The sequence below is a fragment of the Balaenoptera ricei genome, chromosome 15 (assembly GCF_028023285.1).
Source record: "Balaenoptera ricei isolate mBalRic1 chromosome 15, mBalRic1.hap2, whole genome shotgun sequence".
NCBI classification, from domain to species: domain Eukaryota; kingdom Metazoa; phylum Chordata; class Mammalia; order Artiodactyla; family Balaenopteridae; genus Balaenoptera; species Balaenoptera ricei.
In genome coordinates, this window is record NC_082653.1 from 3,343,047 (window position 1) to 3,364,159 (window position 21,113).

At 46.6% G+C, this 21,113-nt stretch overlaps 1 protein-coding gene across 1 annotated transcript in view; it reads left to right on the top strand.

Moving 5' to 3' along the window:
• Positions 1 to 18,238, top strand: part of CDH26 (cadherin 26) — a 74,042-nt gene extending 55,804 nt beyond the window's left edge. Inside the window, 5 exon segments of the mRNA XM_059897818.1 lie at positions 1,372 to 1,425; positions 3,910 to 3,984; positions 4,913 to 5,102; positions 13,240 to 13,299; positions 18,000 to 18,238. Coding sequence (XP_059753801.1) covers positions 1,372 to 1,425; positions 3,910 to 3,984; positions 4,913 to 5,102; positions 13,240 to 13,299; positions 18,000 to 18,238 — 618 coding nt within the window.
• The last annotated feature ends 2,875 nt before the right edge of the window (positions 18,239 to 21,113 follow it).

A 21,113-nucleotide genomic window follows, 5' to 3' on the forward strand; every position in this document is an offset into this window, starting at 1 on the left:
GCTGGGGACTCTGGTGAGTTCCACAAGCTCACTCCCCCCTGCTGGGACTTCACTGATGACTGACAGCTGGTTCCCTTGAGAGGCGGCCCTTCTAGAAGATTCTGTGATATGGGTAGAACAAACACATAGTCAGTGAAAACCTTCTCATCTGTCTACCTAGTTATTGTGATCGTTGGTTGCTACTGAGTTGTTATTTGATAGTGCTGATCAAATATGACACTTCTCAGAACAGCCACAGATAGATACATTTCCCTGTGTCCATCTCTTATAGAGATCATCTATAAGATCAAGAGCAATGGCCTTGGCCCTGGGCAAATTCCAGCCCAGTGATTCCATACCTCCTGCCAAATTGAACCCCAACTCCCCTTTATATATTCCATGTACAAATTCTACAACTATGGCTTTGCTTTTTAACATGACTTTTCAGACTCACAAGAAGTTGTAAAAATAGTTCAGAGAGTTTCTGTGTACCTTTCACACAGCTCCCCCCAGGAATAACACTGTATATAACCATAGTATGCTATCAAAACCAGAAAACTGACTGTGGTACAACACTATTAACACAGGTCTCAAACACAGACCTTATTTGGACTTCACTAGTAAAACTAGATATTATCTTAACAAAAAATTTACTTTTCTGACAAGAACTAAACGAGGTTCTCAAGGTCCAAAGAGCCACAGTTTTTATGATGGAAACTTCTAAAAAATAATTCAAGATCTCTATAATTCATTATCTTTTCTCAGGCTGAGTTTGCGCCAAGATTAAAAATGTGCTCTTCTTTTTTGCGCAAACATGGTGCCATGAATCCTTGAAAGGGCTTGTGTATGATAGATGTGTCCCTCTGGTCCTGGAAGGGCCAGCTTCACAGGCGTGGAACCCAGTCAGTCCCACAGGGCCCTCTGCTCAGAAAGGCCCTGTGCTTGGTTAGTGCTCTACCGTCACCATCTTGAAATTCTTCATATCTGGACAAGGGGCTCACATTTTTATTTTGCACCGGGTCCTGCAAATTATGTAGCCAGTCCTGAGTCTTAGGGATTGCGTGTGTCTCATTCACAGACTTTGAGGCCATGCTCATGGCACAAAATGAGTCTTATGGGGATTTTGTGGACCCAAGATGGGGCTTGAAAATCTTATATTTTCATGCTCCATCCCCACAAAGCAACTATAAAACTCACCCATGGATTTCTGCTATGAACACCTACACGACTATCGTTAGAATTATTATACCTTTAGTGCAGAAGCAAAAGGCAATATAATTACACGAATTTCTGGCTATGTGTTTGTATCCTTGGGTAATTTATATGAAACCAATAAACACTTCATTCTTTTTACTTGAATTAATTAATTTTTCATTTTTTAAAAAATTTAAGGGTCGTGGCATGTTTTTTGATCCAAGAAGTGTGAGAAACAAATACCCTCCTCCTGTAAGTACAGATGAAGATGTTATCATGAAAAGAGTTACCTTACTGTCCTGATAGCCATGGGAAGCCCTGAAAATGGGAAACTGGGAAGGGAGGAGGTGAGAAAAAACATACCCAACCAACATCCAAATAAGCCAAAAGAAGTGAATGTGGGAAACAGATGAGAAGTAAATAAAGTACCTACATCTAGACTTGAAAGCATCAGAGTTTTTCAGTCTCTGGCAAATTTCTTTTGCTGCTGAGAAGCTAAGAACTTGGTGAAGGCCTGAATCTTCTTTTGCTTTGATTCTTTACAGATTTATAGAAGTTTTGAGCTAAGGGGGCCATAGAGGCCATCTAGTCTATCTTTTCCCTAAACCTTACTGGCAGCAGAATCCTTCCTTACAAATGAGATCTTACAAAGAATGCCATTATAAATAAAACAGAAAAGAGTTGTTTTTTATTAGTACCAATTTTGAAGTACATTAACGTTTATAACATATACCTATTACCAAAGCAACAAATAAAAATAGTGATTCGGTTGAAAACAACAACAAGAAAGAAGTTAGATATTGTGGAGGAAGTTTGCAAAATTTTACCTTAGCACCTAATTCATTGCCTCACATTGTTGAAATTAGTTCTTAAAGTATCAAGAAAATTTCAATTTACGCCAATAAGCAGTTTCAAATATTTTTTAGGGAGCTCAATTTATCATATCAGGTTCTCTTTGATTCAGCAAACAAGAGACAAAAAGCATCATTCAAGTTTCATAAAAGCAAATTATAAAATTCTTGCTTTTATTAACATGTTGGGGGGACTCAGTTTAAAAGATGTAAACCCTTCTCCATTATATTAGAAAAATAACATTAAATATTATTATTAAAATAATTTTCCCTAAAATGAAATTCAAATCCTCTTGCCAAAGTATCTTTGAGAACTCATAGGTCCTGGGGACACAGCTGAAGCCAGGGTCTCAGTGCAGAGAGGCCGGGTGAAGGGAAATGGTGCTGTAGGCCAGAATGGACACACACGGGGCAAAATGCAGCAAAATGCAGGAAAATGCAGCAAAATGCAGCATGTGGTAGGACCTAAAATTGGCTCAAGGCAAAATCGACCCTGAATTTGGAGACTGGCGCAGCCTCTTCCACTACCCGGGAAGGACCGTGGTGTCTGACCCGTGAGCACATTGGAAGAAGGGCCTATGTCTCCGGGATCGTCCTCTTAGAGGCCCACGGGAGCCGGAGGGTGGCCGAATGAGGGCACAGCATCTCTGGGCAGCAGGTCCCCAGGGCTGTTTGTAAGGGTCACCCCTTGCCCTCTCTTTGGTTAAGTGTGTTTAGTTCAATTCACAATGGTGTGGTGTGCTGCGTTTATGTATATAGATAGATATGTGTACAGATAGGGGTGTGTGTGTGTGTGTGTGTGTGTGTGTGTGTATCCTCATGGACATGTAAAATTATTCCAAGCTTTACATTTTTTTTACATACATCTTCTGGAGTGCACTAAGTACCCCTAAACCCAGGGGTTATCAGAAGTCACTTCAGCCGTAAAGCCATCAGTGTTTTAGAAACACAAATCGCATCATGTCACTCTCCAGTTTAAACCTTCCCAACGGCTGGCCATTGTCCTGTGATAGTCCGCAGCCCTGAAGCCTAAGGCCGTGTGGTGGCCTCTGTCCTCCGCCTGCAGGTCTGAGCTCCCTCCAGCCTCCAGGCCTCTGCTGGCCCTTCCTTCTCCCTGGCCCCTCTGCTCCTGTCTCCTGGTCCTTCTCCTCCTGAGAGGCCCCCAGGCGCAGGCTGGGTGAGGTCTCTCTTGCATCTTCCACGGTCATCACTGTGCTTCTCTCACACTGGGTGCTGGCCCCGTGCCTGCCTGAGCCCGAGAGTGAGGCTGCCTTGCCTTACCCTGTGCGGGCCTGACTTACATGATGCAGTTGGGGAATCTGTGGGTTCCCAGGCAGCCCCCACATGGGGCACGCTGAGTCCATCTCCTCACTGCTCTAGCCCACTCCTCAGCCAGTACCCCAAGACCCAGGTCCATGAGCACTTGACCGGTGAATGAGTGGAGGGCGGCACACCCACTACCACACACGAGGTGCGGCTGACCCAGCAAGGGCAGGAAGAGGAGAAATTAGAACCTGGGGAAGAGCCATGCGGTCGGGGGAGCAGGAAGCAGGATGAGGTTCCCTGTGGGAATCAACTGTTTGCTAAATCTTGTTTGTGGAATGGTCCCAAACCCCACTGGCCAGGCTTGCTCAGCTCACTTCTTCCCTAGAAGCCAAGGCGTTGAAGGGTCTATCAGTCAAAACTGGCAGGGCCTACCCTCTCTCCCACCACACACGTAGGTGACATCTGATCAAACTGCCCTTGGCCTGCTGTCCCTCAAGGAGAGCTCTGACAACCCTCCGCCCAGTGGTGGCCCCCTGTCTGCTGGCCAGAAGAGGCCATCAACTTGGTGGGGAGCTGTGAGTCCTTGGTGGTGTTAGGACTCTGCTTCTTTGCTTTGTAGGTTTACCTGGATACTGTGGTGCCCAAAGGACCCATGGAAGTGAGGGTACGAGCGATGGCAGGGATGCTGAGTCAGGTAGGAAGGCCTCCCCTTGGTGGTGAGTGGGTTCTGCTTCCCCATCTGGCCCCACACTGACCTGGGGCCACTTCCTCCTAATCACCGTGTCAATCAGCTTGCCTGCATAACAAAATACCACAGACAGGCAGCTTAAACAGCAGACTATTTTTCTCACAGTTCTGGAAGCTGGAGGTCTGAGATCAGGGCACCATCAGAGTTTGGGGGGACACAATTCAGTCCATAGCAAGTGTTTTCATGGGAATCCTCATTCCAGGGGCATTTCTGCAGATCAGCACAGCCTCAGACCACAGTGAATGGTCTCTTTCCGTGAAATTATGAAAGATGTGGGTTGACTGTGCTGGAGGGAATTATTGGACAATAACATTGTCTCTCCTGGAAGGTTCCTCAACACAGCCACCCTCTATTCTTGGGCAAATTAAACAGTGATTTGGGAGTTGGGGCAAACGCACGGGTAGTTTACATGGAAGGGGCCGGAGCAGGTGCTGTGGAGAGACGCTCTCTGTGTGTGCCTGCCCCCACCCCACGCAGGGAGGGACGCACACAGAGGCTGCAGGGGCTGCCTCCGACCCTAAGGAGCCCCGTACGTTGCAGGAAAGTTGGGGCTCAGACCTGTGAGATAATAAGTGCAAAGGAATAGATCAATGCTTGGTGGGCGTCGTCTGCCAAGAGTTACTTTACTTGGCAAACTCGTGGGTGATCATCACTGCGTACCAGGCCCTGTCCTAAGGAATCGAAAGGTATTAACTCAGTTCTTGCATCAGCCCACCAGGGCAGGTTCTATTATTTTCCTTATTATAAAATAAAGAAACTCAGGGACAAAGAAATTAGGTACCTCATTCAAGACCAGTCTGTAGAAACGTCTGCGACAGTGGGGACAAGGCCCTGCCCACCGTGGCACTTACCTTCTCTCGCGGCTCCCCTGTAGCAGCTCGGTGGTGCTGACGTCCCCAAGGGAGACCCTGGTTACCCACCTCACGTCTACGCAGAGGAGGGCAAGTGTGAGCGAGCAGAGACCCGCAGTTCTCTCGCCTTCTCCGAACATGACCTGTCGCCCGACTTGCTGGACTCTTTGGGGCCAAAGGCTGCTCCACTCGAAGAAATATATTCTGAGTCAGGTTTTCATTTCTTAAAAACTGCATATTTTGGTGAATTGGAATAACTCATGAAGGGGAAATCACTTCTAGAATGTTTCTTCCTTCCTTTTTTAAAAAATTACCTTCTAGTTCTTGAATGAGGTTAAACTGAGTCTGGATTAAATGCTTGGACATTCGCAGATCAGACATCTTGAACCAAAGTGAAACAGCAGGTTATACTTTTTAAAAATTCGATTTGTCAGGCAGATTTTCTAGAGAAACTTGAATTGTGTAATTCCTTGCTTCCGCTCATGGAAGCAGCTTATGGCTGCTCATAGCCCAACTCTGAGGGTAAATAAAATATAATCCACTGATTACCCCAGCTATTTGGGAAAAACTGGGGAAACAGATTTTTTAAGTGCTTATTTAAATTTCTATAATTATGATTCTGCTTCAGTTTAAGTGAAAAATAAGTAAATAGGGAAATGTTTTCTAGAACATTTGTGATCAGTATTTTTAGTGATTTTTAAAAAAATATAAATATTAAGCCCTTTGTACTTTTTGAGTAGATAAATAGATAAAATATTTTATCATGAGAAAAATGATTATACTTAAAATTTATGAGCAGTACATACTAAAAACACCAAACTGATGTAATTTAACTTGCGTGTATTATGTAAGTAAAATAACTTAGGAGCCTTTGAGTGAATAAATTCTGATTAAATTTTATCTATGCACAAAACCACAAACTTTAATTGATTTCTACATGTCCACCTACCGCTAGTGTAAATTGTGGGGGAAGGGATAGTTTCCTTTAAATATCTAAAAAAATGTAAATAGTAGGACATGTGCCCTATATATACTCAGTTTTCTTGTCTGAGTAATAGATAAGAAACTGGTTAAGCAGAATTTTAAATGCTACCAGGACACTTTAATGTATATATTAGATATCTAAAAGCCTGTGGCAAATTCTAAAAAATTTATATAATTAATGAGCATAGTCTTTTGTTAGTCCCCTCTTGAACCTGAGGGATAAATCAGGAGAAGCACATTTATGTCAAATCAGTGAAATGCTATATTAAACCTAAGTTTTAGCTGACGTAAACTTAAAACTTTCCCTTTCTTTTTAAAGAAGCTGTGCAAATGCTTACTTTAAAGAGATCTCAAGAGTTTGTACATAGTTATTTCATGTATCACCTAGTGCTTTGAGTAACTGAAAAAGAAGAAAAACCATCTCCAAAGCATTGGAAAGTCTAAAGCTGACTCACAGATGTGTACAACAGCTATGCTAATGCTGGAATGATTCCGAGGAGAGTCTAGGACATTTTCTGGGTAATTCAGGATAACGGTAATATCTTAGGACAGTATACTTTTTGAGTCTGAATGGTTGCTAAGGATCAGTAGGTGGTCACTGGACCTTCCTGGATCTGAGGCAAGGGACAGAAAACTATGGCCGTGGGGTAGATGTGGCCCACCGTCTGTTTTTGTAAATAAAGTTTTATTGGCACACAGCTGTGCTCATATGTTGTTTAAGGGCGTCCATGACCCCTTTGTGCTGCCGTAGCAGCACTGAGTAGTCACGATGGAGACGTAGGGCTCACAAAGCCCAACACATTTACTTCCTGGCCTTTTAAAGAAAAAAAGTATGCTGACCCCCTTGTCTAAGGCATTCTTTTTGGAAACCCCACATTGCAACAAACGTATTAAGATATATCCATACTCTGTGTTAAAAACAAATACATTGCCATACAATTAGGGAAGGTTTTAGATAAGTTTGCTTTTGGCTATGGGTAACTTGGCTCATTTACTAATGGTTATGAAATCTTGGCAATTGTTGGGTGTATTTGTGAATTCTTGCATTATGAGGCTCTCTCCAACTAATTGTCCTCAAAAGTAATAAAATACTCATGAAAAATTCATGAATCCCAAATTTAGCAATTAACAAGAACAAAATGTTATATTTTGTAGATATTTAATTAGACATGTATTAATTTTGATTTTGCTGCTTTCTTTGTGTGTTTTGAAGCCTATATATATGTTTTCGTAGGTCTCAAGCCTTTGGGATATATTGTCCAGTGGAGACACTGGCCCTGTTGGCATTTTATGAAGCATACCTGGCATGTTAATACTTTGACTTTTCCCTTTAGATGCCAGACTATATTATATATTATCATCTGTCCCAACTGATGTCTGCAGGGAACATTCTTGGATGTTGGCTGGTTCTCCCCACAAGTTCATTTTCAAGTCTATCTACATGCTTAGAAAGGTTTCCATTAGAAACATCAGCACCAGGAGGTTTTGGAAAAAAATGTTAGCCTCCAGTGGAATTTATGTACATTCATGAACTAAACGAAGTCTTACTAATGGCAACGAAGAAGGCAATAAAACAGAAATAGTAAATATTTTCCTAGAAAATGTGATTTTATTAAGAACATTAGCCTCCAAATTACTTAGCAATCCAAAGATAGCTGCCATCTCACAAGTTAAATATTTATTTTGCATTTCATCAATTTTGGGTTTCCATTTATATTAACGGTCTCATTGGCTTTATGGAGTTTTTCATCAGAGGAGTTTGTTTCGCTTACTTTTATGATTTACTGAGCACAGAAGCTATCTTGATTGTTAAAAACTTTCCCAAGTGAGGGACTTCCCTGATGGCCCAGTGGTAAAGAATCTGCCTTCCAATTCAGAGGACGCAGGTTCGATCACTGGTCGGGGAACTAAGATCCCACATGCTGTGGGGCAACTAAGCTCATGCACCACAACTAGAGAGAGAGAAGCCTGCACACCGCAATGGAGATCCTGCGTGCCGCGACTAAGACCCAACGCAACCAAAAATAAATAAAATAAATAAATATTTTTTAAAAACCACTTTCCCAAGTGAAACACTAACCCAGGAAATCTTATTTTATGTACTTGTAAAGTAGGTATAGCAACAGTCCCCTCAAAGATGGCATGTGGGCAGAAGACTGCAGACCTTGGGTAGTCATTGTCTCTCCTGAAATGTGTGTGTCAGAGGCCAAACAAATCTGCCATCAGGAAGAAGGAAGAGGAGAAAGAATGCTGGAGATATAAAAACAGGAAAGACTAGTCCTTTCATTTTTCCCAGCATGAGGACACTGGTGCTGGAATGACTGCAGCAACTGCTAATTTCTCAATATCTGTCACCTCTCCTTCCTCAATAAAGGAACCCTGAATTTTTGGCCATCGAGAGTGGGAATGACATTTCCCACCCTTCCTTGCAGCCAGGTATGGCCATGTGACTACATTCTGGCCAATGGAAGGCAACTTCCAGGAAGTGTCCTTGAAGCATGGAGATGTAGACTCATCTCTTCCCCCTCTTCTCTTCTACTGGCTGGAATGAGAATGTGATGGCTGGCACAGGAGCAGCCATCCTGGACATTGTCGTTAGAGCTGACGCATGGTACACCAACAGGATAGAAGGGGTGGAGGTCTCTGACACCAGGGAGCCCTACTGGACCCATCCCAGGACTACCTTACTCTGGAGTCAAACGGAAAGAGAATTAAATATGTCTTGTTCAAGCCAATGCTATTTTGGATTTTCTGTCACTCATGGCCAAATCTAATCTTAACTGATACAAAATATAGGACCAAGATAAGCAAGCTGTAAGTAGCAGAACTGAAACTTAGGGCATTGGCTTATGGATGTGGTCGGGGGCAGGGACTCAGATAGTGGGGGCTAGAGGACAGGTTAGCCATATCGTGCAGAAACAAAGCATTTGCTAACAACTCTCCTCTGTTGTTTTTTGAAAAGCAGCCCTTGCTCTGAACAAGGATTGAGGAAGGAAATGGTAGGAGAAATTCATAATGTAGAAATGCATTAGCTGCTTCTCACTGCTTATAGCAAAGTCCCACAAAAGAGATGGACATGGGTGACTGCTGGTCAGGGCAGGAGTGGCATGAAAGGTAAGGCAGCTATGCTCATGGAGACCGTTTCTGCCTGAAGTACGCAATCTAAATTGACTGAGAACTGGGTAATTTGGAGCCTTGCAGGGTTGAAAAAAGCAACTGCTGCACCTCTCAAATGACATCAATCATTGGAAAGGTTTTGTGCAAAGCAGTGCACTTAGTGGAAAATAAAACTAGTGCCCCATCCTACCACTTTGTAAGCCTTGTGGCAAAAGTCACTTTAAGGTTGCCTTCCTACCCAGGCCTGTTGCTTCAGGTGACTCAAGGTGGGCGGTGCCATTGTGCTGAGGGACAGGAGACATCGGCCAAGCGAGCGTGGAGGCCAACAAGGACAGGCCAGAGGCTCCAGGGTTATAAGCTATGTCTCAACAGAGAGAGCTGGCTGGAAACAAATAGATCAGAAATCTTTACGTTTCTGAAAAAATGCTTTGCCAAAGAAACCACAGCCTGGTCTGAAAAAGCCTGTGATTGTTCAACCCCAAAGCCATCCCTGAAAACAAGGAGCGAGCTGTGAAAACCATTCAGGTCCCAGGAAGGGCATCCCCCCCGGTACCCACGCCACTCAGCTGTGGCAGGGGAGACAACAGCAAGCACGCAGGTAGGGGCCGGGGGCGGCGACGGCTGCAGAGGTGTCTTCACTGTTCCTGCCTCCCAGGATTTGCTCATGTGTATGGATCAATGATAATTGTGTTTATTAGTTTGCTTTTCTCCAAATGGGCCTTTTTATTGCAGGCGTCTTACTGTTCTTACTTGTCTACCTTATGTTGGCTGTATTGGGAACCAGGAACTTATTATTTAGTTTGTAGGTTGTGAAACCATGAAGGACCTCATCCGTATCTGTGGGAGAGGACTGTGCTTTACCCTGGGATCTTGGATTGTGAGCCAGATGCAGTCATTGGGTGGGGCTTTGCACTTGGTTCCCTTGGGGTGTGTGTGGGAGGGGTTCTGTGTGTAGACGAAGGGCGAGCACAGATATGTGGGTGGCCAAAGCGTGGACGGCTGCAGAGACTACTGTCCCCCAACCCCCATTGTCCCTTCTTTCCTTCTTCCCAAGTTTGAGCGAGGGCTACGGCTTCCTCAAATGAAAATGACATTTCCCAGCCCTCCTTGAACTAGATGTGACCAGGTGACCATGTTCTGGCCAATGGGGCTCACATTGCAGAAGCAGAAGCATAGGTGCAGATGCTGAGATGGGTCCTTGAGGAGAACAGGGATGCCTCTTTCCAGCCTCTCCCTCTCCCTGCAGCTGGAACACGGCTGTAAAAGCAGACTATCGGGGGACCGTGGGAATGGAGGCTTCCGACCATGGGAGAATGTGTTAGAGCCTCGTCCCTCACCCTGGAGACCATGAGAGCCTGAATCACCTCACTTTTTACAAGAGAGAAATAGACACTCGCCTCTATTTTTTTGGGGTTCGTGTTCTGTCATTCACAGCCAAACTTAGTACTAATTAACTCAGGTTATATAACCTAAAAAACAAACCAATAAATAGAAAAAACACTGACACAACAAAATATGTGCATTATGCTTCAGAGTAATTACCTTGTTTAGTTAATTTTATTCATTGAACAGATTTTTTCCATTATGTTCAAATATTTGTGCAGCGAATGTTTCATTCTTCCCTGTGCTGCATGATGGCTTAATATAGTTCTAAAATTATTTTCCAAAACGGCTGTCACTACCCTGTGACAAGATTCTTTTAAATATCCTTGTTTCTGTCCACACAGTATCATTTTGAGCTTGGATCTGGTTTTTGGAAACTGCCGAAAGTCATTCAGGGCCTCGCCGGGTAAACAGGTGAGGGATCAGCCTGAGTGAGAGCACTGTGGGCTGGGAATGGGGGTGAAGGTGGACGATGGGGCCCAGAACCTGCAAAACGTTTGAGCCCATGGGCATCGCTGTGCAGCTGGGCCGGGTGAGCTCAATCACTTTTATTCTTTAGTTCTTGCCTTGTGATGTTCAAAACCCCCTAGGATTCTGTGGCAGAATGAATTCACATACCTGGAGAGGTGGTGTTACCAGGATGCTTGTGTTAACCAAGATGGCGCTATGTCTGGCACTCAGGAAGATCCACACATAGATCTGAACCCATGAAGGAGGCCTTCACCAGGGAAAGGTCGGTGAGCATTTCCCGGGTTTGAGGAATGATATCGCCAAGGTCCACTGTTCATGGTCTCCAGACCCTGCAGTTTCCATTTGAACTAATCATTTACATAACTCATTGAGGGAAAAAAGAATGACTTTGTTGTTATTCTTGTTCACATCGTCCTAATGAACCACCTCCAAGAGCTGAAATTCCCTCTATATTTTGCAGTCTCTGTGGGGAGAAGCCCAGTTTAATGAAGTCAGCAGCCACCGAGAGCTCTAGGAGGTTGTATTTTAAAGGCTCCTTCCACAGGCCAGTTGTCCCATCCAGGGCAATTTTGCTCCCAGGGACCCTGGGTGATGTCTGGAGGCACTTGGGTTGTTACGACTTGGGAGAGGGTGCTCCTGGCCAGGGGTGGGTGGAGCCAGGGATTCTGCTAAACGTCCCACAGGGCACGAGACGGTCCCCACAACAGAGAATGATCCAGTCCAGAAGGCCAACAGTGCCAAGGTTGAAAAACCCTGCCATAGTCCCACTCAGACCCACTCTGAAATACTGTTCAGATGGCAAGAAGCTAATGACCTCTGTTTTAAAAGAACTTCCTCTCTGAGATGAGCTGAGAGACATGATATTAAGCAGTGCAGTAAACTGTGTATCTCGAGGGCTCCCTCTGGGCCAGGGCTGCCACCCTCACGCGACTTACCCTGGGTTGACACTGTCCTGTCATCAAAGTGCTCTTAAGCCACTGCTTGCAGGGACTGAAAACAGAATAAAGATAATTAGACAGGAGTTGCTTGCCCCTGACCAAAACGAACCTAGAGTAGACAGAACTCATACATTAAATGCTTTCAACCCAGAAAAGTGAACTCATTGTGCTAAACACTATGCTTAGCAGGAAGTCTACATGGAATCTTTAGAGTTCTCAGAGCCCAGAGGCAGGCACAGGCCCACAATGGGACACATGGTCTGAAAAAGGGTCCGGCTCCTGGCCATGCAGGGCTCTGCCACCCCCTTGCTGGAGACTTCCCCAGTCTGGGCATCAGCATCTACTTGTAAGGTTGAGGGTTCATTTTGATGGATGGTTTTCCCACCTAAGTCCCCCAGAGTCTCAGCATTTTCAGGGACATCAGTGTGACCCAGAATCAACTATGGCAGAGGAACTTTGGTCTGTTAGTATTATAGGTATCTGTCTGTATGTCTGTCTTTCCACAAGCATCTCTTCACCCTTCTTCTGGGAAAGCACATATGGGAATTCCTATGGGCAGTTCCCTTTCTCTTCATCCCCTGCTCACATGGGCTCTAGGGGTGGATCATGAATGACCTAAGCTAGTTAGCATAGCAACCATAATTGGCTCAGAGATGAGCATGTCAGCCAATCTGAGCCAATGAGGGTCAGGCCCAGTTGTACTCAAGTCTTTGGGTAGGGTTGGAACCTGAGTGGGTATAAGTGCAGGGGCAGTTGCAGCCACTTTGCAACCATGAGGGGAAGCTGCAGAGCTTTGGGGGCAGAGGGCACCACATCAGGCAGTATGAAGGGGAGCTGAGATGAGAGAAGGACAGAGGCTGGCTTCTAATAACCTTGCTTTGGTCCTGTACCAAGTTGTGACTCCACAACTTCCCCTGGACAATTACCTGTACTGATAAGGTTACTTTTGTGCCTAATTCAGGTTTTTAGAAACCAGCCTGAGTAAGAAAATTTCCTCAAATGAAATGACTTGCTTCAAAAGTTTTAACTGGGAGTCAAACTTTCCCAGAGACCCCTCCTCGTGAGCTACTCCCTGTGCTTTGAGTGGCTTAAAGGGACGGTGTTGTTGAGTTGGGCCACAGCTGACAGGGGCTGCAGCAGAATATTTATGAGGGAATGATGAAACCAAGACTAGCAGAGCCTGGGAAATGGAAACACTGGGCTTTGACCCAAATGCCCCCTTTCAAGAAAGTTCTTTATTGTCACTGAGGTTTGAGTCTCTATATTTGTGCATGTAATAGATTTCTCCTCCTTAGAAAGATTTGGTTATGGATTCAGGCATCTGAAATTTAATACCTGAGAGTTAATTGAATTTAATTAATTATTTGTAAAAACTTCCTCAGGTTCTTTAGATGAAAGGAAGGTAATATTCATGAAATTCTGTTTGTAATTTCCCTTCTGTTGCATTTTGTGAGCAGCTTTGCGAAATATGCAAGGTTCTTTAGAAGAAAGGCTGAGGGAGAGCAGGAAGGGGACAGGTGAGAGGGCTGCATGATTCCTGCCCTCACTCTGGGTGTTCATCAGGGGCTGGGAGGTAAGCACTGTCTTTGTATTTTCACCTTCCGAATCTGTCTTTTTGAAGATTTTATCTCCTACTTTGGAAGCATATTAACTTAATCTATCACGTGATTTGTAAATCAAGACCCCCAACAGACAGCTGTCTGCTTCTCTTAGCTTTTAATAACATTGGTGACATGGAGTGGAAGGCTTGACACATTCTATAAGTCAGTTTTTAATATGGAACAAACACTGAGTTGTTCCTCAAAAGCCGTACAGGCTAAGAACAATTTATAAATAATTTAACAGTATTATAATTCAATAACTATAATTATTAAAATGCTACCATATAGGCCTGAGTGTTGAAATGAATGGGAGAAGTTGGAATGAGAAATTAACCCTGAAATTAATTTCTATGTTAGTTAGGGAAGTTAGTACAAGCAGCTTTAACAGATAAATCCACAAATTTCCTTAACCCAACAAAGGTTTATTTCTCATGTAGGCAAAAGCCAGTAACTGTACAATTTGGACCTCCAAGTTTGCTGCGGCAGGGAAAAGATGAAGAAATCACAGTGGCTCTTAAATTCTATCGGCCAGAACTTAAGGGAGGCTGCGAGATGGAGAGGAACACATGGATACTGAAAGCACATTACCTCTCCACCACCGTGAGATGGATTTCTATTCTTGTGTTTGTTAGTCAGAAACTAAACTTGAGACTCTGATTGATTGATTGATTGATTTAAACAACACAATCTAATTCAATCTTCTTTTTCTTTTTTTAAAATTTATGTATTTATTTTTGGCTGCGTTGGGTCTTCGTTGCTGCGCACGGGCTTTTCTCTAGTTGTGGTGAGCGGGGGCTACTCTTTGTTGCAGTGGTCAGGCTTCTCATTGCGGTGGCTTCTCTTGTTGCAGAGCACGGGCTCTAGAGTGCACGGCTTCAGTAGCTGTGGCTCGCAGGCTCTAGAGCACAGGCTCAGTAGTTGGGCGCACGGGCTTAGTTGCTCTGCGGCGTGTGGGATCTTCCTGGACCAGGGCTCGAACCCCTGTCCCCTGCATTGGCAGGTGTATCCTCAACCACTGTGCCAACAGGGAAGCCCCTGATTTATTTATTTTTTTGGCCACGCCACACGGCTTATGGGATTTTTTTTTTTTTAATTTATTTTTAGCTGTGTTGGGTCTTCGTTTCTGTGTGAGGGCTTTCTCTAGTTGCGGCAAGCGGGGACCACTCTTCATTGCGGTGCGCGGGCCTCTCACTATCGCGGCCTCTCTTGTTGCGGAGCACAGGCTCCAGACGTGCAGGCTCAGTAGTTGTGGCTCACGGGCCCAGTTGCTCCGCGGCATGTGGGATCTTCCCAGAACAGGGCTCGAACCCGTGTCCCCCGCATTGGCAGGCAGATTCTCAACCACTGCGCCACCAGGGAAGCCTGGCTTATGGGATTTTTGTTCCCCGACCAGGGATCGAACCCGGGCCCTTGGCAGTGAGAGCGTGGAGTCCTAACCACGGGACTGCCAGGGAGTTCCTGAGACTGATTTAGATGGTGGAATTATGAAGAATTGAATGTAGCCCTAATATATTTCCAACCCTGGTGTCCCACAGAGGATGAAAACACTGTGTATGGAAGACATACTGTAGGTGTTTAGAACATCTGCTGTGGTTTGGGAGAAGGCCAGGGCTTGAAATCAGCTCCATCATTCACCTCCTGTATGATTAAGTTTATTCAACACTTTGAGCCTTTGTTGCTTTGTCTGTAAAGTGAGGAAAACAATAATCCCTCTCTTGTAGGTTTTCAAGAAATCATTGGCATCACCATCATCAACGTTCTCATCACCATTACCACCAGCTTCACCATCACCGTCTCCACCATCACCATCATCACCATCATTATCACCACCATCACTATCATCATCACCATCACTATCATCACCATCACCACCACCGTCTCCACCATCACCACTATCATCACCATCATCACCAACACCACCACCAAGATCATCATAATCACTTATTATTTAGACACCACATTCCCATGGAAGGGTCTCTAAATGCTAACTTCTAACTCCTATTGCCATAGCTTCAGAGAGAACTCCACTGTAAGTTTAAGCAGTGGTGCATACAGTGTGAGGGTAATGGGAAAATGTGAGTTGACCTGGGGACTTTGCATCTGTGGAACCGTCTGCAGATTCTCAGTGGTCATTCAGCCGCTGAGCACTGCCCCTACGAAGAAATAGGTTAGTTCTGAAACAATCACACTGAGAGCTGGCATAAGTACAGGTTCTACATCTAACTTAGGAAGTCTGGCTACAGGTCTGGGAACCTGTATTTTAAATAAGATTGTTAGTAGCTCTTAAATAAGTTGTGGATTATTGTCTAAGTTCAGTCTGTATACAGACTGCATCCATTCATGCATTTATGCATTCAACGAATATTTATTGAGCACTGATTAAGTGCCAGGCCTATGTTAAACATTTCCCTACGTTATTTCTCACACTCTGTTATCACCCGCATTTTATAGATGAGGGAGGTAGACTTGGGGAAAACAGACGAGTCACTTGCCCAAGGCCACATCGCTAGGAAGTGAACAGGGGGCACTGGAGTCCAGAGCTCACACTCCTCATCACCCCTTAACAGAAAGGGGTCTTTGCAAGGAGCCAACAGAGCATCATAGGCAATAGAATTGTCAGGCCACCCCAGGGCTAAGGAGAATGTAGTGGGGGCCATGTGTCTGTTCTCGGAGGTTAGGGCCTTGGAAATGGCTTCCTGGAGGAGGTGTCAGTTATCCAGGTGGGCAAGAGGTGTGTGTGTGTGTGTGTGTGAGAGAGAGAGAGAGAGAGAGAGAGAGAGAGGGAGAGAGAGAAAACATGGCAGAGGAAATAACATATGCCAAGGCCTGGCAACAAATATTTTTTCCTGCGTGAACCGTGGGAACTGCACTACAGTGGTGTTTCTAGAGTGTGATTTCCTCTCCACTGTTTTCATTACTGCTTATCAGAGGCACACAGAAGAGTTTCTTTTCCTCTTTCTACAAATTTTAATAGAAGTTCCTTTAAAGCATAGTAGGAAAAAAAAGAATAACTAGCATGTCAAACCCATGATATTATATATGGTAGTTCTTGGGATGTAGCTAAAGTTAATATACAGGTTAAGAAATTGCATCAGTAGCAATAACATTACAGAGTATGAGCGGGATGGTAAAAACAGTGAAGGTGGAAAGCCCAGGGGAGCTGAAGATTCAGGAACCCTGGGCCAGAGGGTGTTTCTGTCCGTTCCAGCTTAGAAGCTCTACACTTGAAGTTTGTCTGAGTGTGAATGGCTCTTTTGTCAATAATGTCACATTCTTCCCAGTGGGGGCAACGGCATCCCTGCTGCTGTTAACCATGAAGGGATGATTTGTTACCAGTATTAGGACCTGCAGGGCCAAAGTCTGTCCCCGGACTGGTCAGGAAGAGCTTGAGCTCTGGGGTAAGGGTCAGGAGGGAAGCCACACAAGTGCTAAAGTAGCCGTGGGAATCAGCCCAGCCTAGAGCAGGGACTCACAGTTCAAGAATGTTCTCTGGCCCCATGCTGATCACAGCCGCAGAGCCCTGGGCACCAGGAGATTGGCTAAAAATACCCTGGTCATGGGCCGAGGGCTTATGGGCCTCTGCTCTGCAGAGGCAGCCGCGGGGAGAGCTGATACAACACGGGCAGCAGGCAGGCCGCCCAGGCACAAAGGTCAGCCAGCTCAGGATGCTCGCAGCCTCGGCTTCTGCCAAGACGGCCTTAGTACTCAGGCTCAAACAAAATGCTACTTCCAGCTCCTTTGCTTAAGAGATTTTCAGAGCTGTGCAGCCGAGCCCTCTGTCTGTTCTACTATCTTAACTGCAAGACTTTGCTGGCTCCTTAGCCAATGAACCCCTCAAATGGAAGGGGCAGGGCTTTAACCCGACAGGGCTTCAGAAATGCTCCCCCACTGTTTCTGGGAAGCTGCATTGGAAATCACTGCAAGTCACAAGAAGAACTCACAGGAACTTGGGTGCCAGCAACATGCTTTCATGTCTCGGCTTCTGAGGAGGGACAGCTGTGGGCAGGAATTCTGTCCAACTCTTGCTTCTGACCAGCCTGGTGCAGGGTCTGGGGGAGCTGATTAATGCCCCAGCTGTGAACAGGGAAGACACTTAACTGAGAAATCACACGAACACGCAAGATTGTTATGTAACCGATTTACGGGCACAAGCCGTCTCTTCAAGCAGACGTTCGTGGGGCAGAACCGGGTGGAGCGGCTCTTTAATAGTATACTTCACGGCAGCTGCTTTAACTGAGCACCTAGTACGTGCCAAGCACACAGAGCTCCTCTGTGTACCATCATGATTAATCCTCATGGCAAGCTCATTTGGCCGGACCCTTGCTGCCTCTGCTCTGTTCACCAGGGCCCCGCGGGCTGCTTATACCTCACTGCTGGTCAGGGGAGAGTGGGGATTGGCCCAGGGTCCTCGGGCACTGCTGACCTGCCTGGGTTGATAATCCCAGGTCTGGGCAGGCAGGGAGCCCTCGTCCGGTGCACTGAGTGATCTCATGGGCCATGATTAATAAGGCCGGGTCATGATCCTCGGTCTAGTTATTTTTGAAGGTAGGATTTGGCCAGAATCCTGAGGCTAAAATAGAAGCCACACTTTGGATCCCTTGTGGGGTGTTATCCAGGGCTCCTGGTGACCTTTGTCCTGGCCCAGAAGCCTCTGGCTCAGACTAGAGTAGCAGTTCTCAAAGCAGGGTGCCCCTGGCCCAGCAGCAGTGGCGTCACCCAGGAGCTCCTTAAAGTGCACATTCTGAGGCCCAGCCCCGGATCTACAGGCTCAGAAACCAGGGTGGCACCAGCGCTCTCTGTGTTAGCAAGCCCTCCCGAGGGCTCTGATCCTCGGAAGTCTGAGAACGATGGCTGAGGTAGATGACAGGTCCCCCTCACTTCCGTCCCTGAGAACCGCTGTGCTGACAGGCAGGGTTGAGGTGGGTCCAGGTGAGTGGTGCCTGATGGCAAGTTGTCCCTCTCAGGAAGGGCTGGGCTGGGGGCTGGTGTCAGGTCCCTGGTATGTGTGGGACAGTGAATGGTGCTGGCCCGGCTGGGCTGGTGTTTCAGGACAGGGCCCTAGAGAAGGGTGACCAAGTCACAGTCACTGAAAGCATGCTTCTCTCCTGATGGCTGCTCCAAAGTGGCGAGGCCTGCTGAGGGGGCGCTTTCCAGGCTATAGGTGAACAGAAAATTTGGGGACTCCACTGTGCCTCAGGCTTCTGTCTCCCCAACATCTCGAATGCACAGAGAGATAGGAGCTCAAGGCTAAACGTTAGCCTCTGCTTTGGACTTTGTTTTCACTGTGAAGACAGATTGTCCAAATAATGCACATTTCAGCTTTGGATGAAATACCCAGCAATTCAGGATCTGCGTTCGTTTGCAAAGTTTAGGTGCCCAATAAATCATTCTTTTGCAGAGATGCCATTAACTAATAATTCAAAGCTGGTAACCTTCATTCAACCGTGATTAAAGAACTTTTGCTGAATGGCGGGGGATAACACGTTTTTCTGAATGCCAGCAGCAAAATCTGCTTACACCATCCATCTTTACTTTGATAAGCTGCCCTTAACTAATAATTCCAGATGGAAGGATTTTAAATCAAGCATGGGGGTTGGCAGGATCAGGTCAAACTCTCAATAATGGTAAAGACTGTTTTATTGCAAACTGTCTTCAGATGGGCGATATTCATTTAGGTTCTAAAGAGCGGGTGATATTCCAACGCTTCCCGGGCACTTACAGAATGTGAGCCATTCACACCCATTGCAGCTTTGCAGCTTTGACATGCTGTGTTCTTGGAGGGAAGACCAGGTTCTGGGTGTGCCCCTCCAGCTTGCCTCTCCCATGCTTGGCCTGCAGGTGCCAGCTGGGATGGCCTGGCCAGCATCCATGACCAGGTCGTGTTTCTCCTCTGGCCCCCGGCTCCTCACACCGCCCCTCACGTGGCGCTGGGGAAGTATGGCCCCTCCTGGCTTGTCTGCCTACCTAGCCCGCTGCAGGCCAGCCTTCTGGGGGCAAGTGCTGTCTTACCTGCTTCTGTGGTACACGACACGGCGCCTGGCACGAGCTGGACACTTCATCAGAGTGAGCTGCAGTAGCAGATTAGTGGACAAAGCCCCTTGCTGGTTCATGCTAAGGACAGATGGCTACAGGATACACAGCAACAATGGATGGAATGTGCCAGACAGGGAGCTTGTTAACATGCAGGTGCCTGGGTCCCACCTCCAGAGCCTCTTTCGGCAGGTCTGGGCTGGGGCCCTGGGAGCCTGAGTTTAAACATGCTTGCCCAAACCCGAACCTTCTGCCCTTACCTTTCTTCTTTGCTTCTGAGAGCCGTGCCCACAGCCTTTGAGCCATTGGCTCACTTTTCTGACTAGACTGTGGTGAAGATACTGGTGACAGGGGTCCATGGTCCTTGAACACCCACAAATGAATGGTGTGAGGTGTAACAGGGAGCGTGGAGGTCCAGATGGCCAAGGGAGATCAACTTAGGATGAACTGTTGTGAAAACTGCACGTTATTCATCTGTTCAGCAAATATTTATCGAGAATCTGCTATGTGTCTCACACTGTGCCTCTCCCCACGTGTGAAAGTTTGGACAAACTCTTCCGTCAAACTATTGGGCAAACCTTTGTGGACCTCTCCTCACATGCGGTCCGTGAACCCTCTGACACCTGGCTACTCAAAGTGTGGTCCGTGGACCAGCAGTGCTGGCACTGCCTGGGGAGCTTGTTAGAAATGCTGAATATTGGGCCCCACTCCAGAACTGCAGCCCCTGTGTCTGCATTTCAATAAGAGACCAAGATCCCCAGGTGACATGTGTGCACATCAAAGCTTGAGACCCACTGGTCAAACACCCACTTTTGGGCCAAACGTCTTATATCCAAGTATGTGTCTGTGACGGAGCGCATAGCTTTCATGCGATTCTCACGTTGACCTGTGACCCCCAGAATTTAATCGTGGCCTCAGGGACCATCTAGTCCGGGGCTGTGTTGATAAGCAGTTGTGCTTCCTTGATTGAACCCTGTGAGCGATTTGGGATAAGATTTATGATGGGGCTCGACCTTATGCAGTGATGAAGGAGGTGAGCGAGTCTCCGGAAGGCTGATGCCTTCACATTGGGTGGTTGGCCTGAAGTTCCCGGGGTGAGCAGGGCAGCACACAAAGCAGGAGGGGCGGGGAGAAACTGGAACCCACAGGATGGGCTAGAACCTGCCTCTGTCTCACACCACCTCTACGTCAACCAGATGCTTGACTTGATGGCCGCCCTCACACGTTGCTGGTCATGCACCTGGTCCACGACTCACTGGCGCTGGAGGAGCCGCTGGTCCCGTTGCTGCCCCAGGACAATCTAGGTGAGGCCCCATCAGAGGCAACAAGCAGGAGCTTCCACCAGGCCTGGCCCATCAGAGCCCATTTCACGCCGCTTCATGTCTGCCTTACAGACGGCCCAGAGACTTCTCTCCTGGCCAGCCCCGACCTGGAACATAGAGCAAAGAGAATGTGGGAGATGTAAGTCCCGCTCAGATGCACCGAGGCCGGGCAGGGTTCTCACACTCGCCAGTCGCCAGGGCCAGGCGGTGCTATGATGGGTGAAGGGGGACCGGCAGGGCTGTGAGGACCTCCATCCAGGTGTACATTTCAGGTCATGAAAGGTGTTGAGGAGAAAGTAAAGCAGGTAATAGGACCGAGAGCCTCGGGGCAGTGGAGGCAGGCCTTGGAGTCCCCATCCTGTACCTTCCCTCATGAAA